General features: G+C 41.8%; 1 protein-coding gene across 1 annotated transcript in view; it reads right to left on the bottom strand.

Moving 5' to 3' along the window:
* Positions 1–20,957, bottom strand: part of lrp1bb (low density lipoprotein receptor-related protein 1Bb) — a 222,588-nt gene that overhangs the window by 45,970 nt on the left and 155,661 nt on the right. Inside the window, exons 40-55 of the mRNA XM_047337429.1 lie at positions 20,515–20,639; positions 19,988–20,359; positions 17,321–17,510; positions 15,103–15,307; positions 12,853–13,045; positions 10,547–10,672; positions 9,373–9,501; positions 9,103–9,222; positions 8,174–8,287; positions 7,826–7,975; positions 7,428–7,550; positions 4,220–4,339; positions 3,194–3,322; positions 2,743–2,865; positions 1,152–1,292; positions 723–910 (exon numbers count right to left, since the gene is read on the bottom strand). Coding sequence (XP_047193385.1) covers positions 723–910; positions 1,152–1,292; positions 2,743–2,865; positions 3,194–3,322; positions 4,220–4,339; positions 7,428–7,550; positions 7,826–7,975; positions 8,174–8,287; positions 9,103–9,222; positions 9,373–9,501; positions 10,547–10,672; positions 12,853–13,045; positions 15,103–15,307; positions 17,321–17,510; positions 19,988–20,359; positions 20,515–20,639 — 2,548 coding nt within the window. The remainder of the gene's footprint in view (positions 1–722; positions 911–1,151; positions 1,293–2,742; positions 2,866–3,193; positions 3,323–4,219; positions 4,340–7,427; positions 7,551–7,825; positions 7,976–8,173; positions 8,288–9,102; positions 9,223–9,372; positions 9,502–10,546; positions 10,673–12,852; positions 13,046–15,102; positions 15,308–17,320; positions 17,511–19,987; positions 20,360–20,514; positions 20,640–20,957) is intronic.

The raw sequence follows: 20,957 nt of genomic DNA on the forward strand, positions 1-20,957 counted from the left end.
CAACAGGGCACTCCAGCAGATGTGGCCTTGACCTGGATTCAACCATAAGATCACATGCCACAATCGCCCGGCACAGTCAGGGAGCTCGGGCGTTTGCTGGCATATCATTAAATTCCCCTTACAGTGTTCAAGGTTATTCAAAAAAAGGGAGAGACACAATGTACGTATGCTCCCACCCATCTTTATCTATTTAATGATGTGAGGAGTGAGGCCTGATTCATTATTAGTCGTTAATCATTCATGTCCATGTTATTGCTAATATAGGCTCCACATTTTATCTGCCACTGATTTGGAAATTATGTTAGCGCTGAGAACTGTAGGTCAGTAAAGACTTTGAATAAAAATCTCACCCTGTCGTCAAAAACACCAATCTCTTGCCAAACTGTTACCAGTTTTAATGGTGTGGCTAATAGTTTTTCTTTATATACAAACACATATACAGTATCGATGAAAGTCACACCGTTTGAAGTAGGTCACATATCTCCCTCATATTTATAAATGAACATTCACTGTGTAATGGGATAACTGGATTAGCACCACAGAGAATGGCTTATCCGATATCAAAATATTTCTACAGTTAACTTTCCATCTGAACCTTAACGCTAGCTTGGTTGAACCTTTAGCCTGAGGAGTTAGGCTTTATGCACTTAACTGTAGCCAGCAAACAAGTGTGAGGAAGTATGCACTTTCAAGCGCCTGAACCGTGACCACTGGCCACTTACCTTGTATCCCACAGTGAGATCTTGGCAGTCCTGTGTGCACCCGCTGACTCTGCGATTCAGGCATTCGTTCACATTGCAGTTCCTCTCATCCGACTTGTCTCCACAATCGTCGCGCCCATCACAGAGATTGCCCTCAGAGATGCAGCGTCCATTGGAGCACATGAAGAACGAGCCATTGCACAAACTACCTGGAAAGAGCAAGACAGGACTTTCACTGGCGCAACCATCCTATAGTTCCTCAAACTAAATTGGGGAATATTTTCGGCCTGACAGTGGATCTTGACAGATTGATCCTTTTTTTCCAGGAAGGCTCCCCTCGTTGTCACACCTTTTGTTCCCGCCATATGTCTCCACCAGTTTCCTGGGCGAGGGCTGCTGCTCGTGACACTGATGAAGAGATTCCAGCTGAGAGCCAAACAGCAGCCTTACCTGCAGCCAGACATTTGAGGTTCAGAGGCAGCTCGTCAGAGTGGTCGGGACAGTCGGCGTGGCCGTCACACTCCCACTGAGAGCTGAGAAGACAGCGACCGTCCCTGCAGCGGAATTCCTCAGATCCACAGGAGCGATAGACTGAAGACAGAGAGATAGATGTTTTTTTTTTTATCAAGCTACACTTGACTTGGCAGTTACACAGACATCTTGGGTGGAACCTTATTAAGTACTATAATACTATATATTATACAACCTCAGGCAGCTAGATGTCATCATATCCCACACACACATGCTTATAATTAGTTTTGCAAGGACAAAGTGGCCACGTACAGGTTTCTTTACCTCACTGTGGCAATATGCTTAAATAGAAGGGAGGGACTCCAGTTCCATGACAAATCTGAATTATCTTCACTTAAATTGTTGGTGTGCAATAATATTTGTCTTTCTCATTCCTCATTTCATTTCAATGGGTCTCATTTCACTGACGAGTCAAACAACAATTAATTATTTTTAATGCCCAGTACACCAACATGGAGCCCCTGTTTTCTGAAGGAAGGATTCCATGTTCAAATGACATACTATATTTCTTTATTTCAGACCAAAGGGGATCCATATCACAATAAAAACACAAAATATAAAACATAAAAAAAAAAATACCAAAAAACAAAGCCTACCACAGTGTTCAGTGTCTAACATACAGACATGTTCGCCTATGGTTCCACAGTCGGGAAGAAAATCTGACAGAATTGCGTACAGGGTTATCCAAAACAGCTATTAAGTCGTTTTCTGACTCATAAACACAAATCTATAATCACATAAATCTATACATCAAGTTACGTAAAACAGCAGAGCAGGTAGGTTCCCCCGACACTGACAAACATATAGCTTGCACTGGAGATTCTTGGAGCTCTCAGCAGCAGCCTCATGCTGTCATTGTAAGCCACTATGAGTTTTCTAATGCTGCCTTGCTTATAACGACACCACAGGTCGGCAGTATAAAAAGGTGCACAATACGCTCTAAAGAGTGAGATCTTCACAGATACAGAGCAGATGCTAAACTAATGACACAGCATGTTCGCTTGAGCATACAGCTTCCGACGCTGCCTATAGATATCCTTGTCATCAGACAGGAGATTTGCAATAATATGGCCAAAATATGTAATCTCACTGCACACCCCAAGTGTAGTGCCAGACAGATAGAAGCCAGGGAAGGATGACTGTTTGTCTTCTCTACTTCTGATAATCATAATCTTACTCTTTTTAGCATTGTATTTTATATCAAAAATCAGCACCATACTATGTGCATGTTCTCATAAGCTGTTGGAAACCAGCACTATATGGGCTAAAAATGACCAGATCATCTGCGTACATTAAGTGATTGATTAGTGAGTCACCCACCCTACAACCTGTACCACCTGCATTTAAAATCAAAGACAAATCCTAAGTAAGAAAAAGTCCAATTATCACAATACTATCATTTTATTTTTTTAAAAATGTTTTAACGTGCCTATTGCACCTTTCAATTAGGGCATATTCATATAACACTGGTGAATATCAGGAGGAAAAGAGTGAGAAAGAATCGACTTGCCACATTCCACTGACTCATCGGATCCATCTCCACAGTCGTCATCATGGTCGCAGACGAATCGCTGGGGGATGCACGCCTTGTTGCGGCAGCGGAATGAGCTGTCATCACATGTGTTGTTGGGTGCTAATGCATGAAGAAAAAGTGCTAATCAATGGATAAACATTTTTTTTTCTAAAAAAACCTTGTGCTAATCGTCATAGAGAAGGCTAACATTGTGCAAAAAGGTCCTATCATGTGGTACTTTTTTGCACTTCCCCCCATACATTTAACAGCAGCTGTTTATTAGGTTATCTGTGATTATCTGTGTGCTATTATTTAATGCAATGTAGTCTAAAAGTTATACAAGGACAATAATGTGTAAACAACACGCAATGAATTCTTTACTATTACATTAAGTTTTATAATTGCAATGAGCTATTTCAAGGTTTTCGAGCTAGAAGACGCGGTTTACCACAGCCAGCTGCCGAGAGTTCATCACTCCCATCAGGGCAGTCCCTCTCGCCATCACAGAGCCAGCGTTTCGGAACACAGGCGTACGACCCAGGGCAGCTGAACAGCCCTGGAGCACATGTCACTGAGCCTGAGAGGAAACAGGACCACATGCTCTACTTTCAAAAGCCAAAGAATGCAATGGGTCAAATGTAACACAGAGTGGGGAAACAAAGGTAGAAAGGAGACTGGACGGAAATAGGTGCATTTTGGTTTGTTAGGATGGCACCTTCCCGTCAGTGAACATTCACCATTTAATTCAGATAATCAGAGCGCTGCTTCCCAACTCTCAATATATATTAGAATTCAGAATACAAGCTTTGGTTATAGTTTTTGAATGTATGTCCCCTTTGTGATCCCGACAAAACTCTAATTTCCATAATGCAGCGGTTCCCCTTGTGCACGTCGAACACGTAGCAGCTGCACCATTAACAGCTATTAACTTGAGTTCTCTAAGTCAGCAGCACTCTCCTTTATCTTAGGACAAAGCGGAAGAAGAAGAAAAAAATCTCTGCACTGGGAAACAAAGGTAAATACAGTAGTTCAGTTGGGCATGTACAGCAAACACACACACCTTGTTTTTGACTAGAATTGTGCTTCAGAAACCTTTGGGCCATTCGATTAATATTTCCTTGACACTCCATTACAATCCAATTATACTAGCAATGTTCACAACAATTCGTGTCTCCTCATTGTAGTTGGGAGTCTTTTTGTTTTATTGTAGTATTCATTACACACACATCTCATTTGCCAATTGAAATAGCTGTGCCTCTTGGGTCTCGGTGATGAAAATTCTATTTGCCTCAGTGCCCACTCGTCTTCAGAAATGCCTGCAGTCTCCTTTGTTGTCTCATTAAGATTGTTTCATCTCTTTTCATTAATTTCCAGCTCTGCTCGAGGAACACATGGATCTGTCACACGTCACGTAGAGGATGTGACCTTTTAATGCCGACAGTAGAATCCTCGTGGCATCTGAAAGGGCACTTACCGCAGATCTGCACGCTTTCATCCAGGCCGTCCTCACAGTCGTTCTCTCCGTCACACAGCCATTGTTTGGCAATGCACTTGTTCTTCGAGCAGGCAAACTGGTTCCACAAACATGACGAATCTGCAGAGGGCAGGGAAATTTCAATTCCATAAATCAAACAACGGGAGAAAGATACAACAACAAAAGCAGCACACCATATAGAAGTGCCGCCTATCTGCCCCAGCGGCTTGCTTTTTTTTTTCTCTGTAGTTTTTCTGCTCAGCGGCACCGCGTGAGTATCGCTGCCGGACAAGGGATTATGGTTTCTTTTTTCTTCATTTAGTTCACAAAAGGAGGCATTTTGATGAATACTCCCAGTTACAGTTATTAAAGATTAAATTCCTGCTATTCAAAAAAGAAGGAGGTAAGGTTCCAGGAGTGATAGGAAACAGCTGGATGTCAATTGAAGAGCACTCTGTCGATCCCTGTGTTAAAGCCATTGTGAAAAATGCGGATGCATAATCTGTGCTGAGTTTTTGCCACTGAGCCACCCACTCTCCCCAGAGAGTTGTCCTGTGGTCTCTTCCTCTCAGATGTCAGGCCTGGCAGAGTCTGCCAGAGCTTTGATGAGCATTGAGAGAAGGAAGGGAGAATGTGCGCTCCAGGTCAGACCACATTGCAAGGAATTATGGATCCCACAGAGGGTGGGGGGTGCCTCTCGCACCGCGTCGCTTCCCTCCCTGTCATACTTTGTACATCACATGGGCTTCACGAGCGCTGATACAATGATGTAAGATAAGGAAGAGATAAACATAAAATGGCTAAATCTGGAAATCATGATTATCCACACACACACACACACACACACACACACACACACACACACACACACACACACACACACACACACACACACACACACACACACACACACACACACACACACACACACACACACACACACACACACACACGCAATTACAGATTTGCACTTCAAATGTGAACAGCTGCTTCCAGTGTATAGCAGAATTGCAGGTCTACAGCGCATTACATGTATCAAAGAGCCTTTCATGACTCATTTTCAATGGTGTTTCACATAGTAGAAAAGCTCAGTGCGCATTGTGAGGTGACAAATGACTCTTTCGTCTAATCGGATGTGGAATATGAAATTTTAAAAAATGTAATGACATTTTACTCAAACCACTTTCCCTCTGCAGTCAGATTATCAGTGGCGGGAGCTTTTTATATGATAATTAACTAGGGGGAATGGGAATATTGTCTATTTGTCCTGAAAAACTATTCAGAACATCTCAAAGAACTGAGGCATAATTCATACCAGTTCTGATATAAGCACATTTGAAGCATGGGGTGTTATCGTTTCACACAGGCACAAATGACATTTTTAGATAAAATGATGGAAATGGTTATGCATCTCTCTAACAGCCTTCATGGAAAATTTATAAAATAATTCATGACTGTAAGAGCAGGAAAAAAGAAAAGAAAACTGGAGTGTTTCTCTCGCTGTTGTATCTGATATGTAAACAGAAGCGCTGCAGGATTATACAGGAAGTGCGAACCAGGCAAATTAGAGATCTGCAACATCTTAGTCAAAGGCAAAGACATACGTTCTATGGTCACAATCCATTTGATCTATTTTGATATTATTCTGTGATTTCAGTCCTGAACTACTGGGGTCTTGTGATGGTTCAAAGGCTAAATGAATCATACACAGCATATTATCAAGTGCAACTGTATTTTACACATAGGAATGTCTGTAGTTTTGCAGGTATTTTTTTTATTTCTATTTTTCTTTATATTTTGCTGGATACAGAAAGTGAAACGTGACTAAATGTTTATGGCTGTTCAGCTCTGTCGTCCTTGTTTTTTTGTGTAAGTCTATTCTGTTTAAGTTCACTGCGAGAGCACAGCAAACCACAGTCATATTCCATGCGTGTTTACACATGCTTGGCCAATAAAGCAGATTCTGATTCCGGATTAAAAGAACACTCCATCCTCTATACAGGACAAAAACTGTGTACCAGATTTCATCTTGATCTGTCCGGTAGCTGTTTCAGCATGCCCCAAATTAGTAGAGCGACTGTCTGACATTGCTAGTGATGTGGCTAATAAAAAAGGCAAGGAGAAGGAAGATGCAGCACAGATCCTAAACATAAAGTATTTCAAGTGCGTGTGTGAGTGCGCCACTCGGTAAGTGTGTGAGAGGAATGATGTGTTTGGTGCCGATGAATGCAACTTGAAATAAAACATCTGTTAACTCACAGGGAACGCATTTAATTTTCACTTCCAGTTGTGCATGCAGATGACAGCACTAACGTTTTACATCGGAAGTTGTTAGACCACACAGCCTATGGACCAGACAATGCGGCGGACTAACAGCTTAAATACAGGCTGTCTTGACAGTGTGTATGGACGACTTCATCAGATCAAATTGCCTTGTGCATGTGTGTGACGGTGATGAAGCTGTGCAGATACTCTGACCACCTAAATTAAAGCAATCAGTCAATTTTGCTTTGATGGCAAAAGTAATGACCTGTGAACTGGTGTGTGAGGGAGTTGTTTGTTTTGAGGACAAATTATATTAATCCCTACCATGACTTAATTAGGTGCCTCCTATTTAATTGCAGGGGTCTTGACTTTGTCATGGTAGGTTCTGCATACATTAGCATGGATCAAAGCAAAGGAAGGAATGCTCTCGCTGCCTCTGGTGAGGGAAGTGGAGTGAGGGGAAGAGGAGTGGCACTGCAATGTAATCCTTTCATATGTCAATGCTTTCCATCGGATCCACATTTCCGTCTTCAACATAACCTTTTCGGTGACGGCGCCATTAATTAATTTTTACACTGGAAGAGCTGCATATTTTAATTCAAAGAGCAAAGGAGAAAAAACCCGTGCCCTCAACAGCCTCACTCGGAATTCAGCGACACGTACTTAAGAAATCTCAAATGAACATTAGGAGGAGCACGATAAACAACCATCTTTCGTGCTTCCGTCTTCTCCATACATACTGCATGTAATATTTGTTGCAGGCCTGAATCTATTCAAATGACAAATGCATTCAAAACAAATTACTTCTTGTTTCCCACCACCACCAGTTTTGTTGCGATGAACCAAACACATCAGTTTCTACCAGTTAAAAAAATAAAACATCATTTCAGTTAATTGTGTAGATTAGAAGCTCTTCCATGTGAGTTAGGATTTGTTGGCTTACCACACTGGAATTCGTCTGCCCCGTCTTCACAGTCTTTCTGGCCGTCGCACAGCCACACGCTGGAGATGCAGTTCCCACTCGGACAAGCAAAGTGGCCTTCCTCGCACTTCTGTCCATGGGAAACTGGGATGAGCAACAAAACCAAGTCAGTCCTCCAGGCATTAGTGATGATTGAGGTCATTATATCACACTAAGCTCTCAGAATCTCTCATTCCACTGTCATAATCATCTCTCAAAATGAGATCTATCTTAAGTCTTTTCTAATTGAAGCTGGCTAACTTGATCTGCTTCTGAATGAACAGGCAGATTATCGTTGTGTGCATGCGTGTGTGCGTGTGTGTGTGTGTGTGTGTGTGTGTGTGTGTGTGTGTGTGTGTGTGCGCGCGCCGGGTGCCCACCCTGACAGTTGGTCTCATCGATGTAGTCGCCGCAGTCGTTTGCACCATCACAGATCCATGAGGGGTGGATGCACAGCGAGGTGGAGTTGCAGCTGATGAAATCTTTTTCTTTCACCCCCAGCTTGTAAAAGTGAGAGCAGTCGGTGTGGTCTGAATATAAAAACAGAGCAGCACAATAATTGTCTTTGTACAATGGCCGTGATGGCGGAGGTAAGAGTGAGGGTGTCAGCATTCACTGTGACAAGCGCTGATCTGAGGTGCTGGATCCGACTGATTCGATAGCGCTGCAGATTTACGTTTACATTTTCGCTGTAACTGAAATGCACAGGTAAGGCAGAAAGAACTTACTGCAGTTTTTTTCGTCCGAGGCATCGGCACAGTCAATGACCTGGTTACACCAGGCTGTGCTGGCTACACAGCTCCCGTCTTTGCACGATGATTCCGAAGAGCCGCACGTGACATCTTGGGGAGAAAAATTTGCATTTCAAAAAGATAACAGAACAGAAGCAGCACGCAGGCACAGTTCACAGGTACAGCTCACACAACACAACGCAGCGCCTCTTTCTGGAGGTGGTGAAAATTAGCACCAGGTTGCAGCAGGGGAAACAGGTCTGTGATGAGTTGCAGTATCTGTGCAGTTGGACTGCCAGTGTTGTTTCAAAATTGCTCGACTGCCATGACCCTCTTGGTGCTGCACAAGAGCAATTCACGCTAAATATGCAAGAGGGGGCTTCCCGGTTCTGTTGTTCATCCACTAACGACTGCACAATTGTTCTGGTCATTTCACCTCTTGGCATTTTACTATCAGTGAATTACATAAAAGTATAATTAAATGTCCCAACGATAATAGAAAAAAAGAAAATGCAAGGCTGAATATGACACCGGATTAGAAACTCCTTCCGAAATCCTGTGTGCTGATTTGGACATATTAATTATCAGACCACCACCGTCTCCACCAATATCTTTGGTAAGATCCTTCATATTTTACCAATTACAGAGTGGAAATATACGCAACTGTACTTTTGTCTAGATTATTTCATCATTAAGGTCAAAACAAAATCTGTAATTTGCAGCCCCTCAGAAGCGACTCTTTAAGGTGGAGGTTGGGACCGTCTTTGAATTTGTGCGCTCTTTGTGATGTTGGTGCTCATTAGACGGTGAAGGCTTAGCACAGCATGCAGCCCACCGTGCTGTATTAATATGAGCATTAGTGTGGCTGTATCCTGCCCTCAGAGGCAGGAGCGGATTGAACAGGAGATCAAACGGCTGTGACTCACTGCCACAGAAGGCTTCGTCTGAGTTATCCCCACAGTCATCGATCCCGTCACAGAAACGACTGTTGGCCACACATCGTTGGTTGTAGCAGGGCCGGAAACCCTTCCGACAGCTCCTGTTGTCTGGAAAAAAATTGAATTGGGTAAATGTGTCAGAAATGAGCAAATACTTAGACCAGAAATGTTCAGACGAGGCAGACAGCAATCAATAGGCACGGTTTTTAGACTCTGCATTTGTACAGTATGTGTATATACTTCAGACATGTTTCTTACCACAGTATTGCATCTTCTCATCTGATTTATCTTTGCAGTGGGCTATTCCATCACAGGTCTGCTGGTAGTTAATGCACTCTCCATTCCCACACTCGAATTGAGTGTGGATGTTGCAGGAGGAATTTTCTGCTGCAGAAGGAGACGATGATGAATTAATGGCGACGAGCCACGACTGTCAACATTGAACAGCTCAGCTTACATTGAACAAACTCACATATTTCAACGCGTAGTATATCCACATTTTTACTCCAGCAACCCACTTTTGTGTCAGCATTTGGAAATTCCTGTATGCATTTACTCACACTGTTACTCTTTACCTAGTGTGTTGTGATACTTTATTGTTAGCTAATTCCAGTTTGATCTACAGTAGTGTACCAGCTTAATAATTAATGTCAACATTTTACATTTTTTTAAAATTTCAGTTATTGGGCATAAATTAACATTTTAAAAATAAATACCTCCACATACTCTGACAACCTCCATCCTACTTGCAGCTTTACAATTTAAAAATCGGAAACTTCTCCCTGCTCTTGCAACGAGAGGAAATCGAGCCGGCTGTCCTCTATCGTGACATCCAGGCTGCCATCCAGCTCTTCTGAGTCACTTGCCATGTTTAGTCAGGCCAAACTTCTCTCTTTTGAACAGCTCCACCCACCTTATGTTCTATATCCTCACATTGCATTTTAGATTCAAACGGCAATGTGTCAAATTAGGAATGCTTTACACTTCTGACTTCAGGCAAGTAATTGTGACAAACATCCCACTGCTTTAAGCTGCGTTTTCCGCTCGCTGCCTAAACTTGAAGTAGCACTACATTATTGCTGCATCTTCCTGAGCGGTATTGACTATGACTCCTAGAATCATTATAAATTCAGTGCTAAGCCAAAGAAGAAGCGACAGCAGCTGGTCAATGTTTTTCCTGTTCGCGTGTGGTTATGTACAAAGGGATAAATCCGGAAGATGTCAAATGGCTTGTGTGAAGGGCAAAGAAAAGATCTTACCCTGAGTGTATACAGAAGCCAGGTTACAGTGTGCGTTTACATGTAGGAAGTGACTTTCACAGTAATATATCCATAAGAATTGCCATAATAAATCAATACTTGGTACCGGGAATGTTCGATGGGTAGAAGTGTTGACCTCAATCCTATTACAGAAGAAGCATCTCATGACTTACACACGCATCTGTTGTTGTCCAACAGCACGCGCTCTCCACGACAAGTGCAGTTGACCCTCCCATACGGGGTGAGGAGACAGAGGTCACCGCAGCCTCCGTTCAGGTGTCGGCACGGGGACAGCTCACCTTCAATCACAAGCAAAGAGACCTGGTTAGCAGTCTCCCAAGATGCAGTTTTCAATTTTATTTAGAAAAAAGAAAGAGTTTTTTTCATTACATGTCTTGAGTTATCTTCTGAGAAAGCATTGTTACTTGCCTTACTGCTGGATTTAGCATCAGACTTAACTATCTATTGGAAAGTTACTTTCAAAATGCTGATATCCCATGTAAGTTATGACCACATTTAATTTTAGTTATAAGGAATGCGATTTTCTAAACCGACGTAAGAAACGTCCCAAGGGACATTTGTCACGTACTTTAGTCTCTTCTCATATCATCTGAAGGGTTTTCCCCTGAAATGGCTGGTAAATGTATAAAGGAGCTCTTTGTGAATGTGAGGGCCTGACACCATAGCTGATCTTTGCTGCTGACGGATGAGATAGTTGATATAGATTTTTCTCATGTAAAATTTATTTGGAGTTGGGATGGAAATGTCTTGATGCGATGTGTATGATATCGATGGTTATTTCAGATATTAACAAGGACAAGAGAAACACAAATACAATTATTGGTAGAGGAATTCCAGGATGACACATACAGTACGTATACATAGATACAAAGATAGATAGATAGATAGATAGACATGCACATGTATGCGTGTGTATTAATCTGATAGTGGCCAACCAGTGACTGAAACAGTTTGGTTGTTAAAGGCCTGCACTAATACTGGCTACAGACAGGTACTGGATATTCCTCTGTCTGTGGTGCTATTTGAACAAAAAGATGTGTGTAGCTCTATGAGATGCATGTATTATGCTGATCCTATGGCCAAATGTAACCATGGAAAAACCAAGTGCTAAACCAGTCCTGAGAAAAAAAACACAGATGTAGTCTCATTTGTAAGTGTTCAGAGAAATACATGTCCAATGAAGACCCTCGGTTATTGCAGGGCCTCTAGCCATGAGTATCATATTCATGAGATGAGAAATTGTTCCTGCGCTGCAGCCCAGGTAAACCAATCGAATGATTATTTTAGTCAGGATATTCATGACAAGGAAAATGCAATAGGAGGTTAACGACGTAAAGACCGAAAACGATGAATTGATTATCAAATCCGCCGCTGCTGGTCATGCCGTAGACTTCCAGCTATGCCCATGCTCCCCATAGGATGTGATTATTTCCCATGACGAGATAAACGAGGGACAGCGTGGCTCTCGGCATCCGAGTCAAGCCAGAGGGACACACTGAAGCCCTCTTCCCTTTGTCCTACTTGAAAATTAAACTTTATATGGCACTTAGGAGACTCCATCTACAACATAGATCTCTTTTTTAGTAAGTAGAACCCAGTTGGCATTGTCTGATGTTGTTTACCAGGCTTGACTGATCATAGGTATATATTTTTTATAGTTTTTGCATTCAGTTTTCTCTACAAAAAGTAATTATTTTAAATGTGCAGTACTTTGACACATCTTAAAAGCTTTTTGTCCAGCTGTAAATACCATGGGAATGTACTGCCTTAAAGCACATCATCACAAATGTGTAAGAAACATACTTGCCAAAATGCTCGGTGAGGAAATGTTCTTGTCAAAAGCAAAAATAGAAGCTGACATACTGTCATCAGATTTTTTTTTTAAACGCCAAATGTTGATTCTGATAATTGGCTCTTGCCAAAAGAGACATAATCTGTCTGACTTAATTCACTCCTAAAATGTTTTAGCCAGTAGTGAATGAGATGTTTATAGAAAAAGCACTGGGGAAAATACCCAACTATATGTTAAAGTCCTTCATTAACAATTCCTTCATAAAATAAAAGTACATAAGTATTTGCAGCAAAATGTAGTTCGAGTATTGAAGTAAATAAAATGTCACAAGCCGAAAGGCTGGAAACTTTTTTTCGATTTTGAAAGCTTGTTCTATTATCCATCATGTGAAATCATCAGCTGTTAAATCAAAGTGGTCGAGAAGTGTAATATTTCCCTCTGAAATGTAGCGGAGTACAAGTACCTCAAAACTGCAGCAATGGCAGCTACATATTTAATTCGGTCCTAAACTAAACAAATAATAAGGATGTACAAAAAATATTGGCGATACGCATACACATGAATACCCAGGCATCTGCATACACATAATACACAAATATTTGCAGACCCATCACATCATCCATTAGTCATTAAATGAAGCTGATTTCAAGGTGTGTAAATACTCACAGTTATTTGTGTCTCGGGCCACAGCTATAATTCCCATTGGTTGATGGGGTATATCTGCTCGAAGTACCTTGGTGTCCCCGCCCGTGTATTTGTTTGATCGCAGCACAGACCTGCGGGCCCAGTCCGACCAGTAGATGAAATCTGCATATATGGCAAGCCCATAGAAGTTTCCAGGTCCTGATTTGACTATGACCTGAAATCGCAGAGCAGAGCACTGACTTTAAGATTGCTTTCTATTATGCTTTCCGGGCCTATGGTTATGTGAATTAGTCTATTATTACACAATGTGAATGCACACATTTCATACTGTCAGTATTTTCACTTCCACCCACAAAACCAAGTGAAGGTCCCTTCAAGAATGTGGTTTTAGAAAGCGTCGACGGAATTTTAAGTGCAACCCCATGGGAATAAATGTGAAGAATAATATTTTGACTCATTAATCAACACATCACCCCCGCCGCCCACATGACTGCTTAACCCAGATGTTGGAGGAGTAAATGACAGTGGCAGTGGCAGGGAGGCAGGAATCCATCACATCCCTCCTTGTGGGACTCTCTGGGCTTCGGGGGGGATCAGGGCCTCCAGCAGCTCTGTAGTCTAAGCCATTAGTGGGACAGGCTTGTAAAAGCGGCATCACATTAGCCCTGTGCCATACCGGGATTAATAGGACAGGTGTTGATTAAAGGAGCCCAGCGTGTGGAAGCAACAAATGCCCATCAGGCAAGTGAGAGACGGAGACAGAGATAGAGCGAGAAAGTGCGGGAAACGCCAGATGGTGTAGGATGGAACATATTGATACAAAATTAGATTTGGGACGCATTAGCTTTACAGCCAGAAACACATTACTTTTGTGCCCAACTCATGTTTTGGGTAAGTGTGAACATACAGTATTTCATTTATTCTTATTACTTTTTTACTACTTGACAACATTCAGATGTGTTCAACAGCCAACAACTTTCTATTTATATTCCCTCTGTTTCCTTGGCTAAACATGCTGACATCTTCCCTTTTCACGCACTCCACTACCCTGCCATCATTAATGACATGGGTCTCCACTCTGAAAATGGCACAGGGGAGAGACTCATGCCACAGCTTTTATTCCTCTCTGTCACCAACTACGCTGGCAGCATGTGATGGCACCGCCGCGGCAAAGAGTAGCTGCGCCCTCAAGGGCACTTCTCCGCCATCCACGTTGACATTCATGTGACTCAATACGAAAATGAAACAATCAGAAGACTTTAAAGTGACAAGGCATCTTGAGCTGCAGAATAATATCTTGTACACGGTGGATGGGCTGTCTTAACATTCACACAACTGCAGTTTGGGGAAGTGCTGAAGTTGACAATCAGCTACCTCTGTTGAATTCGCACATTTTAATTGGAATGGAGAATCTGCACCCAGAGCGGTCTCACCGCAAAGCCTTCATTAGCAGGATTTGACTGCAGCGAGGGCAGGTGGGGACCCAGAGGTGAAGACTTTCTGAGCCTGGTGACCCGGCTCAGCAAACATATGGGCAACTAATTGAAATGGGCCAAGGAGCTGAGCTGCAGAGGCCATGTTAAAGCAAAACTGAAATCTGCAGCCAAAAAAAAAAAAAGACTATCTTGTCTTGTAATCCTTTGCACACATTGGGATAGAGAGGAGATAAACCAGGTGGGGTGCCATACATTATGTATGCAACTTCTCATGGACAAAATGAGAACTCCTGAGTCCTTCCTCCGAACTGAGCCTGTTTACTTTACTGCTTTACTGACTTGTGTGATTAAGGAAACCATCTGTACCCCCAGAGATGAAAAATACGAAAGAACATCAAGGGGTATTTCATATCCTGTATGCTGTATAGAGGATCATGTTCCAGGAGCTCAATAGGGATGGGAGATTAAATGGGAGATACAAAAAACAGTTTCATTTCAGGAGAAAAGGGGCAGATCCATTTGACATTCTGTCCTTGAATATGTGCCTCGATTCTCAGATGCTCCGTAATGAAACAACTCCATCCCTCGGAGACAAAAGAGGAAAACTGTTTCCACCTGGTTAGTCACTGGATTCTCTTTCGTAAAAAAAAAAAAAGATTCCTTCATTTATTGGAATTTCATAAAAAGATTTTAGTCTTTACATTCAAATACATCCATATCTTGCATTATGGTTATGAATAATAAAAAGCTAAGAAAGAAACTAATCCACTACAAAAGACCTATTGAAGTCAAAGTTGATATATTTCACTTGTGTGGCCATTATTTCCGTACTTACATATCTGCTGGAACCATCAAAGTCACATCTCTCTATCTTGCCGAGGCTTCCGTCTGAAAAGTACAGCTTCTCTGCTTTGTGGTCAATGGTCAGTCCGTTGGGAGTCAGAATGTCAGAACTGATTATAATCCTCATGCTCTTGCCAGACAAAGTGGATCTCATGATGCTGGGCCTCTGCTCATTCCAGTTGGTCCAAAACATCATGCTAAAATGTATAAGGGGGGAAAAAACAAACACATATTTATTTACATTTGAGTAAAACACAGCTTTATTCTTCTTATTTTTACTTTCAAGAAACAGGATGTGGCTTCAGCTTAATGTGGAGTTGTGGACTACAATTCATGGGAGAGAACTCTCTTCTGTGCAGGCAAAACATACTCTAATAAATAGGAAAATATTCACTAAATTAAATCGCTGGAGTTATGTCATGTCAGTCACTTATCATCATCATCCCATAGCTGCCAAGATCCCTGTGGCCTGTCATTGGCTTTCCTCCTTATAAGCCCTGAAGGCGCTCATCAGTGATAAAGTGTAGCTCCTGTTTTCACTGGATAAAACCGATTAGCATCACCAGTTGCGAGATAGAGGTCCTTTATTCGTGTTCTTCTCTGTGAGTATGAGAACAGATCATAGCTGCTGAGTAAATAAATTAAAATGTTTACATCTTTATTTATATGGATTTTGCAAGATGGATGGTGCATGATGTACATCAACAGCTGATGTATTATCATCATGGAAAAAAGAGCAGTTTTCAAATTGTTTTTTCTTTCCCCTCCCGGCTCGGGGGCTCTTAGTCCATACTGTAATGGAGTCGTGGAAGTCCACTCTAGTGCGATAATAAGGATTCTGGTCAGATGTCACAACCAGGGACTGTTAATTAATCACTTGAATTCTAATTATCAGACAGTGTTACTGGAGTGGGATGGATATGGTGCCAAATTGCAAACCAAGGATATAGTCTGAGGTCAAGAAATTAATTTAGTTTAGTCTTACAGACGGAGCGAGATACTCACTCTTGTCAGAATGCTCACAGTAACATAATCACCTGAACTGTGTGTAACAGGATCGCTGATATATGAACACATTTTGCTAAAATTTTGTATCGGAGTATATATACAGTATATATATATATATATATATATATATATATATAACAATGAGTGGAGCTTAATGTCTATGGCACATTACACTTAAAGTGTAAATCACTATAAAACAGTCTACCTCAAGATATCTCAGAATATCGCTCCAAACACTGAATCGATTGTAGCTAAAGATGCACTACAATAAAAGTTGAAAATCAAAAAATGGCATTACCTAATTCTTAACTATTTCTTGCGATGCAAAATAGAAGAACATTTTCTTTTTAAATTAGCAACACAGATTCATAATAAAATGTCCGTCAGGTAGATTTAAAGTAGAAAGAAGCATAAAAAAACTAATAAAAAAAACTTAAATGCCTCATTTGATGTTTCTGTCCTAAGATCCTGGGGGAGACACTTCCATTTTTTTTTTCCACAGTGAGCAATGGACAGCACGTGGTTTTGAAAGCTTTATCTGGGATATATCTTGGCAGCATATCAACAATATAGTCAATGAATAGATTTATAGACAAGTACAAAGATCTTAAAATCAGTCATAAAACTAATAGGCCAGTGCAGAGATTTTAAAACAGCAGGAATGCCAAGTTTTTTTTTCCTTTACTTCAAATTCTGACAGTGACCCTCGGTTTTAAGTACAATTTATTTAAGGACTTTATGGGGAAATCTGAGAGCAATGCATAGCATTAGTCAAGCCTCCTTGTGAGAAATGTATGCACAAGCTTCTTTGTGTCTTAGGGAGGGAGAGGAGGCCTGACTTCTGTGATGCCGTTTGAATACATAATGGTGTTATGTTTTATTGTTGTTTTTCTGGACCATTAAATAAACTCACAACCTTTTTTGGTGGTTAGCAGGACATTAAGGAGGATAATGGGGCTCAGAAGCTATGTAGTGCTTGTATGGTGTCATAAGAACAGCAAGGCCAAACTATATTATGTATGAACCCTGGTGGTAATAAAACAGAGTAGCTGACCATTTATCCTGAGTCACACTGTCAAAGGCTGAACTTCAGGTCCAGGCATTTTTTTTTTTAACTCATTTTGGACTAACTGACTGACACAATTATTTTATAAGTGTGTGTGATGTGAGAGTGAATGAGACTTTAGAGAGGAGTTACTGACTTCTGACACTCGTCCAGGGCAAGGACGTGCGGATGGTCTTCCTCCGAAAGTGTGACCACAGCCTGCCTGCTAAAGGCACCGACTCGGTTCTGGTCCACAGTCTGTCTGGTGATGGTGGAGGTAGTGGAGCTGGTCCAGTACAAAGTGTCCCAGGCCCGGTGGTAGGAGAGGCCCTCCACTGAGCCTACATCTAAAACGCAGAGAGACATTAGACCAAAGCTGAAGGTGCAACCATGAAATCTACTGTAAAAGAACATTTCTTATTGGCCAATGTCAAAAATGATGACTGCAACAATGTAAATCCAACACGTGAAGAATAAGCTAAAATAAAATAGGTGACAAACTGAAATCAATGTGTTCATGTTCTTCACTGATATCATGTTGTGTATCCCGAATGTTAAATGTTATCCACGACTGACATCCGGGGGCACTAATCTACAGAAATGTCTGAAGTGCAGGTACAAAATACTGACTTTGTCTGTAACAGATGGCAGCCTCAAATTACGTTAAAATTGGGATCATGTTTCTTTGGTGACTGACAGGGGAAATAACTTCATGCCTCACTGCGCCGGACAAAAGGGTATTTGTTGATGCAAAAGTCACTCAGCGACGGAATGTTTTTCACTGTCAACCAATTTCCAAACACAGCGTAGGAAAAAAAGACTTCAGCCTCTCAGGTTTATGCGAGGATGTGACTGACAGTGTGGGAACCTCTGGAGCGAGATCACAGACAGCAACGCTGCCCATATTCATGTTTTATCGCTCATTCTATCATTTGTTTTACTGTGGTTTCATGAATGACATATTGGACATGGCTTCACTGTTTCAATATTACAAAAGTATAACTCTGAAGATGCAATGTCATAGGTAAAACAATATATATATATATTTTGAAAAAAAAGAAAGAAAGAAAATAACATCATGTAGTGGTGGAACAGAGAGTGCCAATATAACCCCCACAAGCCCATTCATGAAAATTCAATTAAGTCACACTTTGCAAAGCCACTGGACCCTGAGCTGTCAGATATAACAGTTTGTCCACCAGACAGGATATTGGCCTTGTTAGGGCTTTGTGTTTGCTCATGTGTCATGTGACTCTTACGTCTGCAAATACCTTTCTTTTATTAATTCACAAAACAGGAGATTATCTTTCATAACATCTGGACACTAGGAAAGGCAAAAGAATCGCCTCAGCCTCTCCTCCGAAGAAGGCCGACATTGATAACGAGAAAAACAGGTAAATAAATTCAAACAATGCCTTAGTATTGACAGAACATCTGCGTCCATTCGGAAAATACCATGAGCCGAACCCCCTTTCACACACACTTTTTCTTCCGTCCATGAGGGCCATTAATTTATCTTAATGGTGAGCATGTGGCCAGCGCAACCAAATTTGGCTTCCCCCCATCTACAAACCCATAAACCATACTCTAGAATATTTAAGACACTACCTGAGTCAGCCGATCACTAATTAATAGTTTGCAATAAAAGCTGTCTGGCAGCTTGGAGTTTCTCGCAAATTGTTGGCCAGGCGAAGGGGTAATTAATGGGGGACATGGAGTTTAATTAGGGAAATATGGATGATTAACATCTTCACCTTTCCTCAATGACGAGATGCAGGCAAAAACTTTTACAGGGAAAAAAAAAGAGAAGAGAGTCTTGCTTTTATAAACAGTACAAGGTGGGATGCAGCCCAAAGTTGTTGCTTCCATCAAAAGTAAGAGAGACCAGCAGGACATGCTGCTTTCACTCAACAACAAATACGCTCATTGGAAACAGGGATGGTTATGGTCTCCTACCACAGTTGTATGCAATGTACAATCTGTCTCTGGTCCCTTGGTTTGTAACCGTTTATGCCACTTTGTTTTATACGTCACAGGGTGTGAAGGACACATACAAATCTCGACAGATGGTTTTGAATAATGCTCATTTGTAGAGGATAAATACATAAGCAGAAGGTATGTGGGAGATGGTTTTCGAGGGGACGGGTGCGAGTGGATCATCACACTCCGCCAGTCTCCCAGTGTGAGGAGGGGGCGGCAGGGTGCTGAGCTCTGCTCCCGGTGGAACCTTCACATAACGGCAGAAGGTGCCAGCCGAGCAGAACAGAGGCTTTGGCTGTTCACTTGAATCCAGTCATGCTTATCAAGACATGACTTACTGAGCTTTAGTGGAGACACGGGGTAACTGGACCCATGGTGTAGCCTGTGACAGGAAGTGAGCAGCCTCTTTGAAACATTGGTATTATGCCATATTAAATAAATAAATGGCCTTTTCAAAAGGAGTAATGGCAGGAAAATGGAGAGGAAAAGGGTAAATGCTACTAATGCTATTTGTATACAATGAGGTTGTCCTATATTTGAGACTGCAGTAAAAAATTACACCTGGTCCAAACCTTGTGTAACAGAAGCAGCAAGACAGCAGAGGCTGCGGTCTTGGGTCAGCGTCTACACTGGATGTGCACAGCATTAATGCTCTATGCCATTATGCTAAACCATTCTCAGGCCCAATGGGTGTATAAAGCATTAAACACAAACAAGAGCCATGACTGAAAACACAGCCGAAAATTCCCAGACCTAGAGACCATATAACAAATGTGGCTGTACCTTCAACACCTTGTGATGAACCATACTTTAAAAACACTTTGGGAGTGTAACATTCACTTACTTTCTGCAATTACAGATCTTCCAGTCCAGTCGTCATTGATCATCTGGATATTTCCAAAGTGGACGTCGCTGAAAAAGATGCGGTTGGTCCCGCCTGTCTTCTGACCGTAGTCGAAGGCCAGCGCTATGATATTCTTGAAAAACGTAGGATTTTCAAAAGGCTGGACCGGCGAGTTGAGGTCGTTCTCATCCGAGAGATGGATGCTTTTCAGTATCGTCCTTTCCGAGTAGAGAAGATAACCTTCATAGCGTTCACAGGCAAAGCCGTCCTCCGCCAAGCGGCCGTGGGCGCAGGAGCAGGTCCGGCGACCGCTGCCCAGGTGGAAGCACAGCTGCTGGCAGCCTCCGTTACTCCTGGCACAGGGGTTGGTGCCTTTGAAACCCAATACATTGTCAGTTACTTGTCTGTTTCCTTTTCTCATTTTTAAATTGTTGGTGTTAATTGCTTTTCATGAACGCCTTGCCTGAAGTAAGTACACATTAGAACTTAAGTATAAATCAATCAGAAGGTAAAACTGAAAGCTTTACCTTTTTCTCGGCCTCTATTGAAGACGGTCACATCCTTCAAATTGACCCCTAACCCACTCCTCATTGTCACAACCTCACTGGTGTCAGTCTTGAAGCCACGTCGGATTGAACCATTGGAGTGGGCTCTGAACAACACAGGAGGAGAAAAGGCAGCAAAATAAGTGGTTTGCTTTTCAGGGGAGAGCAAACTGCAGTCTGACTTGACACCCTGACTCACTGAGGCAGGGTAATGGTGAAGATAGATAGACACAAAGAGAACATTTTATTTGACAAACGTAAAGCAAAATCTAAGACCGCAATCAGCCAGGCCCGACACGCAATTGGAGCTGCTGAGCATAACAGTGCAATAAAGCTAACAGCGTCTCTCCATTGTCATCTAAATTGTTAAGGGGAGAAAATTAGATGATTGATTGTTTCGTCATGCAAGAAATGTTAAAAAACAT

The sequence above is a fragment of the Scophthalmus maximus genome, chromosome 14 (assembly GCF_022379125.1).
Source record: "Scophthalmus maximus strain ysfricsl-2021 chromosome 14, ASM2237912v1, whole genome shotgun sequence".
NCBI classification, from domain to species: Eukaryota; Metazoa; Chordata; class Actinopteri; order Pleuronectiformes; family Scophthalmidae; genus Scophthalmus; species Scophthalmus maximus.